Source organism: Ischnura elegans, chromosome 6 (genome assembly GCF_921293095.1).
Source record: "Ischnura elegans chromosome 6, ioIscEleg1.1, whole genome shotgun sequence".
Lineage (NCBI taxonomy): Eukaryota > Metazoa > Arthropoda > Insecta > Odonata > Coenagrionidae > Ischnura > Ischnura elegans.
In genome coordinates this window covers 83,519,874-83,536,562 of record NC_060251.1, presented here as the reverse complement: position 1 = coordinate 83,536,562, position 16,689 = coordinate 83,519,874, and the positions used below count along the sequence as shown (strand labels likewise).

The 16,689-nt window shown below is 39.6% G+C and overlaps 1 protein-coding gene across 1 annotated transcript in view; it reads left to right on the top strand.

Annotated features, from left to right (window-relative positions):
• Positions 1-16,689, top strand: part of LOC124161085 (neuroligin-1-like) — a 49,082-nt gene that overhangs the window by 8,827 nt on the left and 23,566 nt on the right. The window contains exons 2-4 of the mRNA XM_046537272.1: positions 8,937-9,137; positions 11,365-11,803; positions 15,583-15,853. Of these exons, the coding sequence (XP_046393228.1) occupies positions 8,937-9,137; positions 11,365-11,803; positions 15,583-15,853 (911 nt within the window). The remainder of the gene's footprint in view (positions 1-8,936; positions 9,138-11,364; positions 11,804-15,582; positions 15,854-16,689) is intronic.

Below are 16,689 nucleotides of genomic sequence, written 5' to 3'. Positions count from 1 at the left end.
CGAAGTCCAAAAATTGTCAAACTAAGATGGGGGAACTTTGACCACGCCAAAAACTCGGTAACGGCGCATACAGATATTTAAAACCTCCTTGTATAACCCGAAAACTCCCCACCCCCTGCCGTGGCTACGCCACTGTATGCAGACCGTCGGCCCACTATCTGCCGGTTCCCCAGATTTGCCTGCGGATTGCCTGACGACACAGTTTTTGATAAAAGTCGTCAACTTTTTTGTGTAAACACTAGGTAGTCAGTGTATGTCGATATAGTGATAGACTGAAGAGGGCGTGGTTTTAGCTTGTGCGAGCTTTATTTTCATAAGCCTTGTTGCATTCTGCAGGCATCACCAATTACAAAGGGAAACACCGTGCAGACAGCCGGCCGTCAATGCATCCGCAGAAAAGTCGGATTAGCAGTGATGAAAAAATTGCATCATAACGAAATTTATCGGTTTAAAATTAAATTTGTACTGTTGAGAGATAGCATTAACATGTTATTAACACATTAATTTCAAGATAATTTCTCAGAAGCAACTACGCGTAAATGCAGGAAAAAAATGTTTCCATCAAATATATCGGTTTTACCCTAATATTTAGTAAAGTCGGCAATTTATAAAGTTCGTATCCTTCGGATGGAACGTTGATCCACCGCTTCCTCGGAAACAAATGTAATGGAGTCATTTAACTTTATTTCGTCCTTTCTTCGTCACCTAAGGCCACACTCAAATCTTATTTTCCTTCTTTCAATATAAAGCTTTAAGGGAAAAATTATCATGTATATTCCAAAATTTCTTCATTAAACCTTATTTTTCCATGGCCAACTATCGCCAGTGGCTTGTTTACGTCATTATTTTTAAATGTATGATAAATCTTTTCAAAGGATCGCGTAATTACGCCTTTTATCTGATTATTCATGCCAGTGAACAGCTAGGCGACTCGCCAATGCACTCAATCAGTACACGAATTAAGACTGCGGTGGCCGTTATTCCTTACGCTAAAACGGTAGTGTCACAAACTAAACGTACAATTCAGAGAAGTGCCGATTTATAATTTGCCTCCGATTCCTCCGTCAAGGATATCTCGAACTACTAATAAGATTAAATCAGCTGGAATAAAATTTCTATTATCCCTGAAACAGTAACCAAATTGTGAGCTTTCGCACCTCGGCTCTAATCACCGCCTTTCATTTAAAAAAAGCCTTGGCAGTGAATACTGCTTCAAATATAGTTCAAGGACAATGATTTTTCCCATGAAAATTTTTCAAACACCATGTGTCTAAAATGGTATCAGGAACATCCATTGGAAACTAATACAATTTATCAGAGACGCTATTGTAAACCTGAAATAGCTAAAAAGAATCTTCAAAAACAAATTAAAAACAAACTAACTACGTTTAAAGAACATTCAATTACAAGTTATTATAACATTGCAGGAGCATACTAGGTTGTGTGAATGTTCACTGAAAACTTTTTTTGTGGACTTTCACAGCATTTAATAGCAACTAATGGGTGAAAATTCATTGAACGTGTAATTGCATGTTTCCACGTGAGTGAGGCATGTGGTTTACCTTCAAGCAACATAAAAGCCGTGGATTCGCATTCGATGCCTCAAATTATAGTCTGAGGCATGCTAGAATACAAATAGATTGTTTCCGTGGGAAGAGGGCGCTGCATGTAAGCGGCTGTTCCTAGAACCTGATCTACATGTCTCAATAGCTCTCCTGATCATATCCATAATTCACTCTGCCTTCCATTAGCTGAAACAATAGTATTAGTATAGAAGGGGGGTATCAGGGGCGGTCTGGCTAGGTCGGCGGATCGGCAATTGCGAAGGGCCCCGAGCTAACGGGGCCCTCACAACTTTCGCGTCCATCGTGAAACGTATATGAAAGGTGTGATAAAGAAATACTCCTTGAGCGGTTAAAAAAATAAACAGTAAAAAAGATTAGGTACTTGAATGAAATTGTGTTTGCAATTAAAAAATGCTATTTTTAATTAGTTGATTTATTTATAACATTCTCGGTGTAAAATATTATATAAAAAATAAATTTAAAAAAGTCAGAATATAAAAGAGAGCCTGATGCTTTTTTGAGAGCGTTATTCAAAAAGATTATTCTAGTGGTTTTTATATTTCAGCACAGTTTCAATGAACAATTTTCTCTAAACATAACATGGAACCCATAATGCATTATATTGGATAAGCTTTGCGGTTCTCATTTTTCATCGTATTTATTCTTACGTAATCGCTATTTTTACTAACCTTAATCTAGTTTTTAGAGCCAGGATAGGGCAAAAATCTATTTCGGGATATGCAATTTTCTAAAATATTTTCCAGCGAAGGACCTCCGAGTCCCTCCAGGCAGGACAAGAAGGGGCAGCCCCGCCCCCCCCCCCCCCCCCCCAGAAGCAAAAATCGCAAAAGCCTTTCAGGTAAATCAGGACCGGATTGAAACGAAAGTTTTCAACAAATTTTCTTTAAATACACGAAAAAATGATTTTAGTATAAGTCATGTAAATAAAATAATTTTTTCAAGCAAATAATTTTATGAATTAATAAAGCGCTGTGATAATTGTCTTACGATGTTGGTTTCATTCACCTTTTTCTTGCTTAAAATTTTATTACTTGAACGACTCCTCCCTCCCCTATTTTTGATCCTGGGTACGCCCTTGTTATGATTAGCAATATACGATGCGTATTTCATTCTACATACGCCGATGGTAATATCTAAAAATATTCATTCGGTATCCATTTCCTGATGTACGGATCGGGAAGGACCATACGGGCCGCGAGAAGTGTTTGAGGAGAGCGGGGGAAAAAACGTTCCCGAGGTGGACGGGAAAGGGAGGGAGGGTGTGGGCATGGAGAATGAACGAGCAAGGGATTCGGGTCAATGGGAGTAATGTGGCGGGAAAGGAGCGAGAAAGAGCGCGTCTTCTCTTTCCGGGCGAGAGGACCCTTAATCACGGGGAAATCTCTTTCGGGGGAGCATTTAAGTCCACCCCATCCCATTCCCCTCACAACCAGCACTCCCTACCACCTTATCCCGCCATGTTTTTACCTCCTTCGGAAATGGAAAGAGGAAGAAAAAATAATATGGAAGAAATCCATTGGCGGCAGTTTTTGAAATGATGACCGGCTTCAAAAATTTGGAGGAACGCCGATCAGGGGCGGATCCAAGATTTTTCTGTGGGGGGCGTGTGGGGAACAAGGGTCTGACAGGCGAACAATATTCTCATACAAGAGATTAAAAGCAAGACAAAACAATTAGTGTACGAAATATTCTCTTTATTTGTTTATTTGTTTATTTATTTATTTAATATGAAAGTTAGTTATAAGAAATTAAATAACTGAGGCTCCGTAATATACAAAACAAAACGAACTTAATGATAACCGTGCAAAAAATGTTGCCAATTTTTTTTAAGTGTTTGGGGTGCACGTGACCCCCCTTAATCCGTCTATGACGCCGATGATCACTCAACCTCTTGGTGGAATGATACTCGAAATAAATAGTTACTGATGCTGTTCTTTTACTACGTTGCGTTCAGTTCCCTTGAAGGGTGAAGTAAATAGGAATAAAAAGGCTATATTTTTCTGACACTGATTTTTCTCTTTTTAGAGTGGTACTTAAGATAAAACTTCATCAACTGGTTCATAAAAGATACAGTTTCCAGCGTTAATCGGTGGGAATCTTTAATGTATTTAACATAGTGAAAAGTACTTCCCTAGTTCCCAACTTATTTATTCATTCCAACCAACCCATTTTTCGGCACAATGCCATTTTTAAGGTCACCTTGAAAATGGCATTATGTGCCGAAACCTGGTGAGATTGAAATAAATAAATAAGTAAGGAAGTAGACAATTACTTTTATTATGCTAAACTCGTTCATGTCCAGTGGTCGTATATTTTATGCAGCCTGGCTACGCGTGTCCGAGACACTTGAGTTTACATATAGATATGTAACTTTTATACTCCTTATTGAAACAATACACTCTTTTTATAAGCATACTCATCTGAAGCACGGTTCCCCAAACTCGTCGCGTTGGAGGACCCTCAATACATCGGATAGTTATGTATGTTTAAGGGCCACAACGCAGCGGAATACATTACATAGCGTACAAAAACCGAAGTCAGAATTTCAAATGCCTTCACTTTAAAAATTATAGGCACAGTAATCACGTAATGCTTAATATCCGTTAAAAAATGCTTGAAATTTTCCCATAAGGTTATCATCGGACTATCATTACTCTTTTAGAGTAAAATTGTAATATTTGCGAAGAAAAATAGTATCCTATCAAAGTTATGATTTTTTTAACGATAACTACTAAATTTAGCTTACGAAATCTAGCCACTTACTTCGCTATTAACAGCTTTACTATTGTCTACTACGGGTATTACGGTTTAGCCATTGGATCATAAAGCTAAAAATATATGACAAGGCTCCCCGAGATAGCAATATGGTCAATATTGTGGCCCATTTATGCAGCAATATCAACTCGGTTCACTCCGGTATACGTAGTATTGGTAATGATTACTCTAACGGCAACTTGATGCTTGACCCCCTGAATTGTCATCCATTCATTAAAAATTAATGCTAGTCGTGACCTACAAAACATTAGGTGGGACCAAAAATGAGAGGACTCTAATTCACCTATGTGTGGTGCCATGCATGAATCATGAGGTTATTTTTTCCTGCTAGTTCAAGGCCAAATCCAATGGTAAAATCGAAATGTATCGTTTTGAGGGACAGCGAGACTGCTGGGGCATTCCTAACACACTCCCACTTCAACAGTTGTTTTTTTTCTCAATCCCTGAGGGCGCAATTGAACCCTAATTGCTGCTAATCAGAGCGGCTGCTACGGCAAAATAAATGAGTCTAGAGGGTATCGCATGTACCTGTAGACACCAACGACCTCGTTGAACATGAAACAAACTGCATGGAAATGATAGACTAGGGACGACAAATTATACCCCGTACTCACAGAAATGATAACATTGACTCTCAAATTCCCTAATTTTCCTGGAGCTGAAATGATATCTAATCTCAAGGGAAAAATTGAAAGGGATTAATTAATTTGTCCAGACTATCCTTCCAGTGGCAAAAAAAACTGTCAAGCAATGTTTGAAACGCGAGTGAACACAGCGCAATTCTGTTGTCCTGCTGATCGGCGATTGGTTTGCGGTTCGGGCGGCTAGATCGGACGCTTGCGGCATATTTTCTCGCCCGAGGAGACTGGGGCTCTGTGGGACATGGGAAAACATTATTAGCAACGTAAAAATGCACAAATCATTGACGAAGAGTATGCGAGACAAAAAAGGTGGCTCGACAAAAATCTCTATTGTAATCCCATACTTTAATTTGTATTACAATATGTAATTCATAATGGAGAACGCAAATGGTAATTTCCACATTTTTTTTAAATCGACACTGAACATTGACCATGATTTCAACGCATTGTGTCAGGTATGACCTGTCACATAGTGTCCTATACCTGACACATAGTGTCATACCTGACTGACACATATATGACGCTGTATGTCATGCCTTGAAAATGACACGATGAAAATGAAATGACGTGTTGAAACCATAGTCGGTGTTCAGTGTTGAATTAAAAAAATGTGGAAATGACCAATTGTGTTCTTCATTATGGATATAGCGAACTTCCACAAAATCAAGCCTGAAACAATTTTATACAACATTTAATGTTCACAATGAAATTTGAATTGCTAAAATTTATGCGGCGGCTTTGTGCAGCCAGTAGTCCTGAATATACATTGATACTATTTTCGCTCAAAATTATTCTAAAAAGATAAAAAATTTTGCATTTCGATTATTTGTATTTATTTAAAGACTATTCATATCAAAATACAAATCATGCATCATGAAATTTTATATCTTTCTATAAGGTGAGAATTTAACATGCTCCATAAAAACTCTAGCATATTGATATTTCCTTTCTTCAGAAATGTTCCTGTAATATTTCATGCGGGGGCGATAGAGGCATATTACGCATCTGTCAATGATGCCAAAACATCTACGCTACACAATAAATAAAAAGGGTGAAAAAATCCAATGGCCGTAACGAAGGGACCTCGACGTAGGTACAAACAAAACACTGTGTTGGTATACCGGAACGGGAAGATTCTAAGCTACACAACTGCGATAAGTGACGGGTAATGATAATTGCACTTTTATTCTGATAGCATGTGTAACTACTAACAGATCATAAGTGATACACAATGCACATACTTGTACGCCACTGATTATTCAAGAAAACTTATATTCTATTTTTTTAACAAAATCTTTTAAGGCATAGCTTTCGTCGAGGCGAGGAAAAGAGAAATCATCTTCTTCTCAGCAAAGGTTTTTTGATCATTTTCTTAACCGAGGGACTCGGAAAGGGCTTCTCGAGCTGAATTTCATCTCATTCACCAATCCCTTATTTCTATCGATCGTATGCAATCGAAAAACTTTCCACTCAATTACGAATCCATCCCATCAAACAAAAGGTGAAGCTAAACAAGTTCCAGGGAATCTGAGGTTTATAAAATCTTATTTCTTCCAAGAAAATATATTTCGACATCCCTTCATTTTCAATTCCCTCCTTCTACCATTGGCCATTAAAAAATTAATTCTGCGTAACCTCAACTGTCTCCTAGTTCCTAACCCTAGCGCTATCGCCAAGTGTTATTTTTTTATTCAGCATGAATATTTTGCACGCACAATTGGTTCGATAATTATCCCAATGTAACGATTTCAATGGCTGACGAGTTGACTTCGAGTAAACGAGGAATGAAGGCGAAAAAATAAACTTCACATCTTATCATAGAGGAGATAGAAGGTACAGATGGAGCAGGTACTTAGCGGCGAGTGGATATTTTAAAACAGTGTTAGAGGGTAAAATGATTGATTAACGAGGCAGAGGAAGGCATAGAATAGGATTTTTCGATAGAATTAAAGGGAGTAGGCCTTACTGTGGATTGAAGAGGGGATCGCTCGAAGTAAGGGGAGACTGCCAGAGTACCTCTTAAATAATCCACGCAAACCTAGCTTAAGCTATAGAATACTTTAATAATTATCTTATAATACTTTGATTACTTGAGCACACGAATGGTATCGAGCATTTGTGGATATTACTTATGTTTACTTATGTAAATAAGCTAAGAATGGAACAAAAAAGTTTGGATTCGTCGTCATCTCATCCAGGGATACCGACTTACAAAAAATATTGGGGGGGGCCCAAACCGGGGATCTTGCCTCTGGAAGTTATATAGGAAGTGACTTTAAGTTTTTAAGCATTTTAGAAGAGTCATATGATCAACATTAGAACACTGATAACTCGAATCTCGATATCTGGACACCCCGGGGAAAATCGACAAGCCTGAACCATTTTTTCCTCACACTCATAACGAATTTTTGAGGGGGCTCGAGCCCCCTCAGTCCCCATGGAGTCGGCGCCACTGATCTCATCCATCCTAGAGTTCCAACATCATGACGGTCCTACTGCAAATACAATCCCCAATCATTCAGGTATTCCACCTGAAATTTAGAAGTGAAATGATGGTACAGTTAACCCTAGACTAAGCCAAAGGCGAGTGAATTTTCACTTATTCAGATTAGAGGGGACCAAGTCGCTTTCTCTAGGGTATCATGCACATGGAGGATTTTGGTTTGAGGAGTGTCCGATGGCTTCACCCGGGAAGGAGTGTGGGGCAGTCAAATGGGTAGAGACTAGTGAGCTGCATACAGATAGGTCCTGTGTTTCTATTTGAACTCCTCCGGCATTTGAACCTGTGGCCCTCTGAAAACCGGTCGGACTCAACAGATCGAAAACGGTTTTGGCCGTGAACGGTCTTAAAGGGAAAAAGCCATCGTAACCAGTCGACAGCAATGAATTTTGTGGAACAGTATTTTGCTGTATTTTCCTTATGGCACAGTGACTTATACAAGTGACCTATACTTATATATATGTACATCAACGCCTCCTAGATGTAGCATTACTAAAACTGCTAACAACTTACTTTACTTTAAATAGCTTTACTCTTGCATACTAAGGGTATTGAGGTTAAGCAATACGATCATGAAGTTAGTAGCATATGATGCTGCTCCCTGAGGCAGCAACATGGTCAAATATGGCCATTTGCGCAGCAATACCCAAAGCTATGCACTACCCGGGATCTGAAGCAATGGTAATGATTAATTTAATGACAACTTGATACTTGTACCGTTTGTCCGGAAAATGACCCAATTCGTCGAAACAAGTTGACAGCAATAAACAGTTTGCGGAACCGTACTTGTAGGGAATACTATAATCAGTGGAGTAGACAGGAGGCGGCACATGGTGCCGTCCACCCCTCCCACAAAACCAATTAATTTTGGCAGAAAAATATTAGCCTTAAAAATAAATATTTTTCTACTTCATCCAATATGTTTTAGCAAAACAGCTTACCGACTGTTGTGTAAATTTTAGTTCCAAAATAGCATAAAATGTGATTTCTAGAGATACAAATGTTCACATTTTCTCCAGAGGGGGATTTTACCCCCTCTGACCCTCTGGGTCGTGCCTCCCACCCCCCAGCATATCGCACATCGTTCTGGCTATGTCCCTGACTATGAGTATTAATTCGTTCCATCAATTTACGCCGAAACAAGATTTGATGTTATCAAAATAAGACATTGCAATATTTCTACTGAGTTTTATTATGACACTACGCGTTTCGTCGTTACAAACAACATTATCAAGTGTTCCATTATCATTAGATTATCAAGTTGTTTGGAACAACAATGGAAGTGTCATAATAAAACTCAGTGGAAATATGGCAATGTCTTATTTTACTAATATCAAGAACTTCCACCATATCGTGCCCAACATCATACAAGATTTGATGCATTTTTCACGCTTGCTCCCTATTTAATACGCCGTCATTTTCCCTTTTTTTAAGGTTTCTTGAACGCGAATTCGGACACGGGGCCTTTCCGCTCGCCCGCCAACTACGGCCTCATGGACCAAATCGCCGCCCTGCATTGGATCCAGGAGAACATCGCCGCTTTCGGAGGAGACCCAGGGAGCGTCACCATCCTGGGACATGGCACCGGAGCCGCCTGTGCCAACTTCCTTATGGTCTCACCCGCGATTCCTGACGGTGAGTGCAAAGGAAGGTGCAACACGTTCAATGAGAGATAAAGGCACCTAAAGGTGCGCTTACACTGAGTAACATGTTTCATAAACTAGTTACATATACAGTAGATTCCGTTCAATGGGTACACGGGTTACTTGGGGCAGGCGGTGAAGAACAGAACCCAATAGTGGAGTATCCGTGAGTATTCTCCGCTTATTTGGTACAGCATACCGCTTTATTGGGCCATGAGTCGGCGACATAGACTCTATACTCGCGACAAAATTAAATTTTTTTGTTTTCAGAATACTATTCTTTGATATTTCCTCCTTGGATTTACTCTTATTTTTCACAAATGGTCCCATTCTTCCACTATTTTGAAAGCTCTTGTTGATATACTATCCGCAAGAGGATAGGACTTTTCTTTAATAGGACTTACTTGTTAGTAAAAGACATTCATTCAGCGTCGCCGCACAAAAATGTTATAATTCTTAAAAATGATAATAAATTAACAAAACTCGCTGATTTATTAATCAAATAAATAGTTTAATAAACTTATGTTGCATTATAAACATTCTTTAATCTTCTTTCTACAATTTAAAAGTTTTGTATGTCCATATACAAGAGAGTTCGCCTAATTGGGGCAGCCGCTTAACTGGGACAAAGTGCACAAGTCCCGATATGTCCCAATTAACCGGAATCTGCTGTAACATGTTTTATGAAAAAGTTACAAATTTGTGTAACATGTCACATGTAACTTTGTGTTTTAAAACAAAAACCTGTTGCATAACACGAATTTTTGTTTTATAACACAATTTTATGTGTAGCATGTTACAAAGATGTTGTAAATTTTTCGTAAAACATGTTATATATAACTTTTTTATATTACATGTTACTCAGTGTAAGCGCACCTTAGCTTATTCTTTCACCGCTAAGTATCTGAGGTACTCCAACCAATGGCGGAACTATGAGGGGGCTAAAATTGGGTCGAAACACATGCTATATAAAATCGAAATTTTTGGAGGTACAAAACATTGTACAAAAATATTTAGTTATATTTTCCGATATATTTACCTACTTTATTGAATTGATACACAAATTAGCTCTAAACGTAGGGCCTATTTTACACGCTTTGGTATGTTACCTTCCTGTAGCTGATACATAGAAGGGATAAAGCCCCCCACTTGGGTATTCAGTTTACACTTGATAGAATGGAAATTTGTTCTGACCCCCACTACCCACTATTGCGGGAAGAATTTCCCCCAATTCCCCCCCCCCCTTGTCCCTATCCTGAATCCGCCACTGACTCCAACTAAATATTAGGTTAACTGTAGAATAAAATAATGATAACAATTATTATATATTTATTGCTCCTTATACAATGGAACCATTTCAATTTCATAGATATGAAACTGATTTTGGAGCTTTAGGTGATCGCGTCTTACCTAAAACGTCCGGCCTTGAGAACCTATTTACAGTGCGTCGATTGACCGGTAAGCTCACACAAACGAACTTTCCTAGCCCCGCACTTTTCCATTGTGATACGCAAATATGTCGAATCGATCTTACTGTTCATATCTACCTCATACAATCACCGGCAGGCAAAGCATCATGAGTTATCCAAAGCATTCGGCAATTGGGCAAACTCGCGGTTAATATGGAGCGCTTGGCTCAAAGTTTCCGTAGTTTAAAAATGGTGCGTTTTCGACCTAAACATCAATATTAATTGTGGTTCATACTGGCATCAGCTACTCGGGGTTAAAAATTCGTGACAAAATATTTTTCTACCCTGTATTGATGTGTCTGGTGTATTAGTGGGGTTGCGTTTTAATACCTTTAGCTTAGGTATCTTATGTATGTTAGGGTACTAAGGTTTTGTTCACATTTGAGGGGGATTTCTGAAGAGAGATATAAGGATACTCAGTTGGACGATTCTGAATTATACTCTGATACTTTGTTTCTAAGGTTTTGTTTACATTTGAGGGGGATTTCTGAAGACAGATGAAATGATACTCAGTTGGATGACTCCGAAGGATGCTCTGATACTCTGATTCTAAGGTTTTGTTTACATTTGAGGGGGATTTCTGAATAGAGATGGAAGGATACTATGATTATAAGTATTGTATATGAGTATTAATAAAAAGAAATAAATTACGTTGAAAGACGCTTACATGCGGACAACGTTATAAATGCCTAGCACTTCGTCAATGAATAAAAAGTCTTATTTACTCAAAATGGGAACCCTTCATTCCAGGCATGCTTTTCCATCGCGTGATCCTCATGAGCGGCTCTACGCTGAGCCCGTGGTCTCTGGTTAAGGACCCGTGGCGCCACGCGCTTGCCGTGGCCCGCCACGTCAACTGCACGACGACGCCGACGGGGACGGGGGCAGGAATGCAGTCCATGGCTGGAGGGATGGGTCCCGGGGACCCTGTGGGCCACGACGAGGCCGCCGAAGAGGACGATGGCGGGGGAGGAGGCGGCGGGGGCGTGGCGGACGAACGTCTGCAGAGGCTCCTGCCTCCCTCCCCCCGCCTCCTCCGCTGCCTCCGGGAGAAGCCGCTCTCCGAACTCACCTCCGCGCCCATTCCGACCACGCCCTTTGCAGCCACCGCTTTCGGTCCCAGCGTAGATGGTGTGGTGGTCGACGCGGACGCTGCCGGGGGACTACTGCCGCCCCCACGATCCACTTCGTGAGTATACACTCCTACGGTCATCTTAACATTAGACACGATTGCGTGCAGAAAAAATCCACTGAACCGTCATGCTCAAATAGGTTTAGTTGAAAATCGCAATAGTATCTTTTTACAATGGGTATCTAAAATAACATTGAAATTTTCCTCGACCGAACCTCATTTTTACAAGACCTCCGAGGAAACACCATTTTGGATATGAGTATTGTAAAACCCCTCGTCTTAGCCACTGAAAGAGAAGTATTTATTCTAAAATAACGTATCAATCATTCTTTCATATCCCCACGCTACTACTTTAATTGAAATCATTTCGTTGTATGTTGCCACAGTTACATGCCTGCCTATTCAACTGTTTAAATATTCCAAAATCTTTTTCTTCGGTTCGTGGCAACGATCCATACTTCAAATATTTTTAAATTAACGACCGATGAGTCATGAACCTATATGGGCAAATCATATCTAGCTAATCAAGCCATTTAGGCGATTGCGTCAAGTATATGAAATATTCTTTTTAAATTAAACTATATGCATATCATTACTTATTTGAGAACTTAAATTTTTGTGCTTGCTTCCACACCATCTCTCCTGAAGCATAAAATTAAATTTGAGAATTCTTCTCTTTCAAATAGTCGCAGCCTTAGCAGGTAAATCATACGCTTACCACGTGATAATGAGGGTCATTTAAAAGTATTCACTTTCCAGAACTGGAAGCTTTGGCTTTCTGGGTCATTGCGCAAATAAGGAGGGAGAGGTATTCTGGATGTTCGACTTGGGCTCAAATTCTGATGACGTCACAGAATGTGCCCAATAACACTCACAGTGAGAATGTTATTGGACATATTTATAAGCAATTGGTAATTGAACTGTTGTAAAACTAAAATTGGAGGAACGCGATTTTATTTTTGTACGCTTGAAATTTGTTAAATTTGCACACGAAATTCATAACTATGTGATAGGAAGAGTCTTATAAGTGTCAATTTTTATTTTAATGTTTTCAATACCTTCATTTTTCACAGAGATATTTGCAAAAAAAAAAACGTTTGATCTTCAATTGGCCCCAGACAGGTCACGTGGACTAGTAGTGAGCATAAAATTCGTGGAAAACATATTTTTTTATTCTCTACATGGTGGTGCCAGTTTGGTTTCAATCGGATTAAGAGCCGATTTCATCTTCTTATCCTACGTGGCCCTTTGAACTGTATTGCTGTTAAAAATTATAGTCGTGGCGTCATGAATAGCTTCCACTCCATCTCTCCAGAAGCCCGAAATTATATTTGAAACTACTTCTCTTACAAAAATTCGAAGCCTTATAAGGTCGATCATTCGCTTTCCTCGTTGTAATGACAGTCATTTGGTCGCATTCACTTTCCACAGCTGAATAATCTTCAAGATATAAACATCAAAATTATTTATTTTACCGGCTCCTCATAATCAGCTCTAGAATTTCATCGTATTACGTGTTACTTGCTCTTTAATATCTGTAGGGATTGAGGGAAGTAAATGAAATCCTTCACGCTTCGTCATAAGTAATATAATTGCCTTCGCATAAAAAATTCTCCGTATTTTTCTTCCACGTATTATCGCCATTTATTTGCCGAATTTTTTACGAATACCATTGCATCCTCGTACACGAGGATTATGCAACTTCGTAGAAGATATGCACAAAGTATTCAATAGAGAGCGTCAACACATAGGTTCTTCAAAAAAAAAAGACAGCAGAAGAGCGAAGATTAGCGGATAAGGGTAGCCATTGAGGATCCGCTTACATACTATAGGCGAAAATAAGCTGGATTGCGGGAAAATTGATGGAACGCCTTATATATTGGAAAATCAGTGGATTAAATCTTTGATGGGATTAAATGTACGTGATAGGCATATTAAAGGGGATGAAATAGCAGAATTGAGTTGCCTTTGTAGGCTGGAGGAGGATAGGGAGAATTGCATTTCGCCGTAACCGTAAGCGGGATAGAAAACATATATAGATGAAATGAAGTTATACTGCACGAGTTTAATACGAGAGGATACTCCGCGAATTATACCAGTTTTGTTAGGCGATTTGTCCGGCTTACGCTTTACAAATCGCATTTCGAGTACAAGACCTGATGTCGTAATAATACAGGTTATGCTTTCTGCCTAGTTACGCGCGTGACACGTAGTATGAGAACGTTGCCTATCGTTGAGACCTCGGAACTGCCCCAACGTGTACCTCGAACGGTTGAGCGGTAAGCGAAAATCGGCCATTGTTGCTATTTCCGCCGGAACGTACGGTCTGTTGATATTGTATACGAGGGAATGTTCACGGCGTAGTTAACGCCTTGCTCCCAAAAGCAATGCCGGCCATAACACATCGCTTCGTTTCACAGAATGTCCCTACTGAAGTTGCCACGGTGCATTACCCACATGCTGCCTTTGAGACGCCATGAATTTTTACGATGACCTTTATCTTTTCCTCCAATGAGTGAACGGCGGGTCTAGAAAAAAGGCTCCGTTGCCAAACCTCCACGCTCTATCGAACGCCAAGGATCTCGGGAAGGAAACGTGCGAGATGGCGGAAAGAATGGGTAGGAGAAAGGATATAAATTCAGCATGGCTTCGGACACAAATTGTACGGTTGGCAACACGTGTAGTAACTATACTACTGAATCGTTGACATTTACATGCTGTGGCTCTCTTGAGGCCAAGGCTGCCATGAAATTTAATCTTCAAAGTGATTCAGGTGGTGAAAGGTGGATTACTATGTCTGCACCAACCTTCATCTACATCTACATAATACCCCGCAAGCCGCCTAAAAGGCATGTTGCGTCAGCCAATCATTCATCATCCATCCATCCGTCATCCAAGCCAGCATCTTTCTTTTTGATCTATTCCATGATTTTTCTCACTTTCGTTGCGCCCTTATCAATTGAACGATAATAATGTTGCCTTTAAAAAGATATTGATAATTATTGGTACGATTTTGCCAGTAGGTACCTTTGGCCTAAGCTTAAACCGTTATAGCATGAACTGAAAATTTTATGACAACCTTAAACGCAAACTTTAATTTTAATTGTATGTTTTAATGTAATTTTTGCCACAATATTATCTCTGAATTTAATTCCAAGAACATAAAATCAGTTCGTGTGCCTGGGCAGATTCTACGGTAGTTTTGAGTTATCTTCAGCCGAAGTATGAACTGAAAATTTTATGAAAACATAGCTTTAATTTTAATAATAAATTTCAATGTAATAATTTTACCAAAAAATTATATCTAAATTTAATTCCAAGCATATTACACTCAGTTTGGGTGTCTGGGTAGCTTATTCTGTATTTTTGGCCTTAGCATTAGTCATGGTATGAACTGAAAATTTTATGACAAGTTTAGCATCTTTCAAGAGTTTCCATACATTAATAGAAAACTACTAGACTGAAAAGATTTACCAGCAAAGCTTAACCAGGGCAAAGATGTACATTTTTTTGTATCATGGTCATTTATGTTACCACCGGGCGAATTGCCCAATTGTAAAATTATTGATGTTATATGAGGCCAACTTGAAAATCAATAGCAAATGAGAACGCAATTGTAAGTATCACATCAGCTATAAATTAAATGTATAAACTCTTCTCGGAATACCGCGCGGGTAAAATTATGTGATAATAATATTATGATAAGATTATGATCGCGCGGGTAAGATTATGATTGTTACATAATCTTACCCGCGCGGTATCCCGAGAAGAGTTTACACATGTTGTTCGCCGGGAAAGTGTAAAATCTTATATAAATTAAATTCCAAATCCACTAGGTTCGGTGGTGGGGGTCCGGGCAGCTTCTCCGGCTCAGGCTCTTCGGCCAGTTCATCGGGTGGACCGGGTTCGTCTCTCGGTTCGGGTCCGGGGTCGCTCGACGGCACGGGCGGATCTTTCGACTCGGATGCCAACGGGGCGAGCGCGGCAGCCGAAGCGGAGCGCAGAAGACGGCGGAAGAAGTACGTTGATCGCCTCGCCAGATATGACCTGCTGTTCGGCGTCGTGCGCGCCGAGGCCTACTTCGCCTTCACCGCTGAAGACCTTCAGGTAAGCCGTTAATGATAGCAACCATACCTATCCTTCAACCAATTATCTAGAGGGTTCTATTCTCTACTGTACGTACCTAAAAATAATCTACCGGTAGGTTTCCATAAAGTACTCAGAAATATCCAATGCCATCTTGGACTTCCCCTTCAATTCACAATATGATCTACCCCATTTCATTCTATCTATAAATCCTATCAAACCAGGTCAAAAACCAGGGGGAAAATGTTTTAAGAACAGGGTACAAGGTAGAGGGTTTTAAACTAATTTTAACACTTTCCATAATGGAAAAACTTCATTTTTCAAAGAAATCTTTTGTAAATTCATGATTTTTAAATATTTGGTTTACCTATGAGATGCAAAGTAAGTGTGCTTTTATATTTTGAGGGGGGGTCCGGACTCCACGGACCCACCCCCCCTCGCTACGCCACTGCTTCCTACCTCTCCCTCGTTTAACCAAAACTCTACTCTCTAACATCACTGTTTTCAACTTCCCCTATCCGCTCAGTACTCGCTCCATCCATACCTTCTGTCACCTACATCACATCTGAAGGCCTTTATAGCGTTTCTTCGCCATCGATTGTTGAGCAAAACTTCTCATATTAAACGTTATTTGTCCAAATTTCATTTAGTATTTCTTAAACTGGTTTCGAAGAATTTTACTTACACACCCCTTGCTAAAAATGTTCTCTTTCTTCTTATCCGCTTGGTTTTGTAAATAAAAGAGAGCTAAGAACCTCGGAATTCAGGGGCAATAAAAATATTTATTTCCAATATTCTTATCAGAACATAACTATAATCGAGGAAAACTGCATTACCCTGTCTTTCGTAGTGTCCTC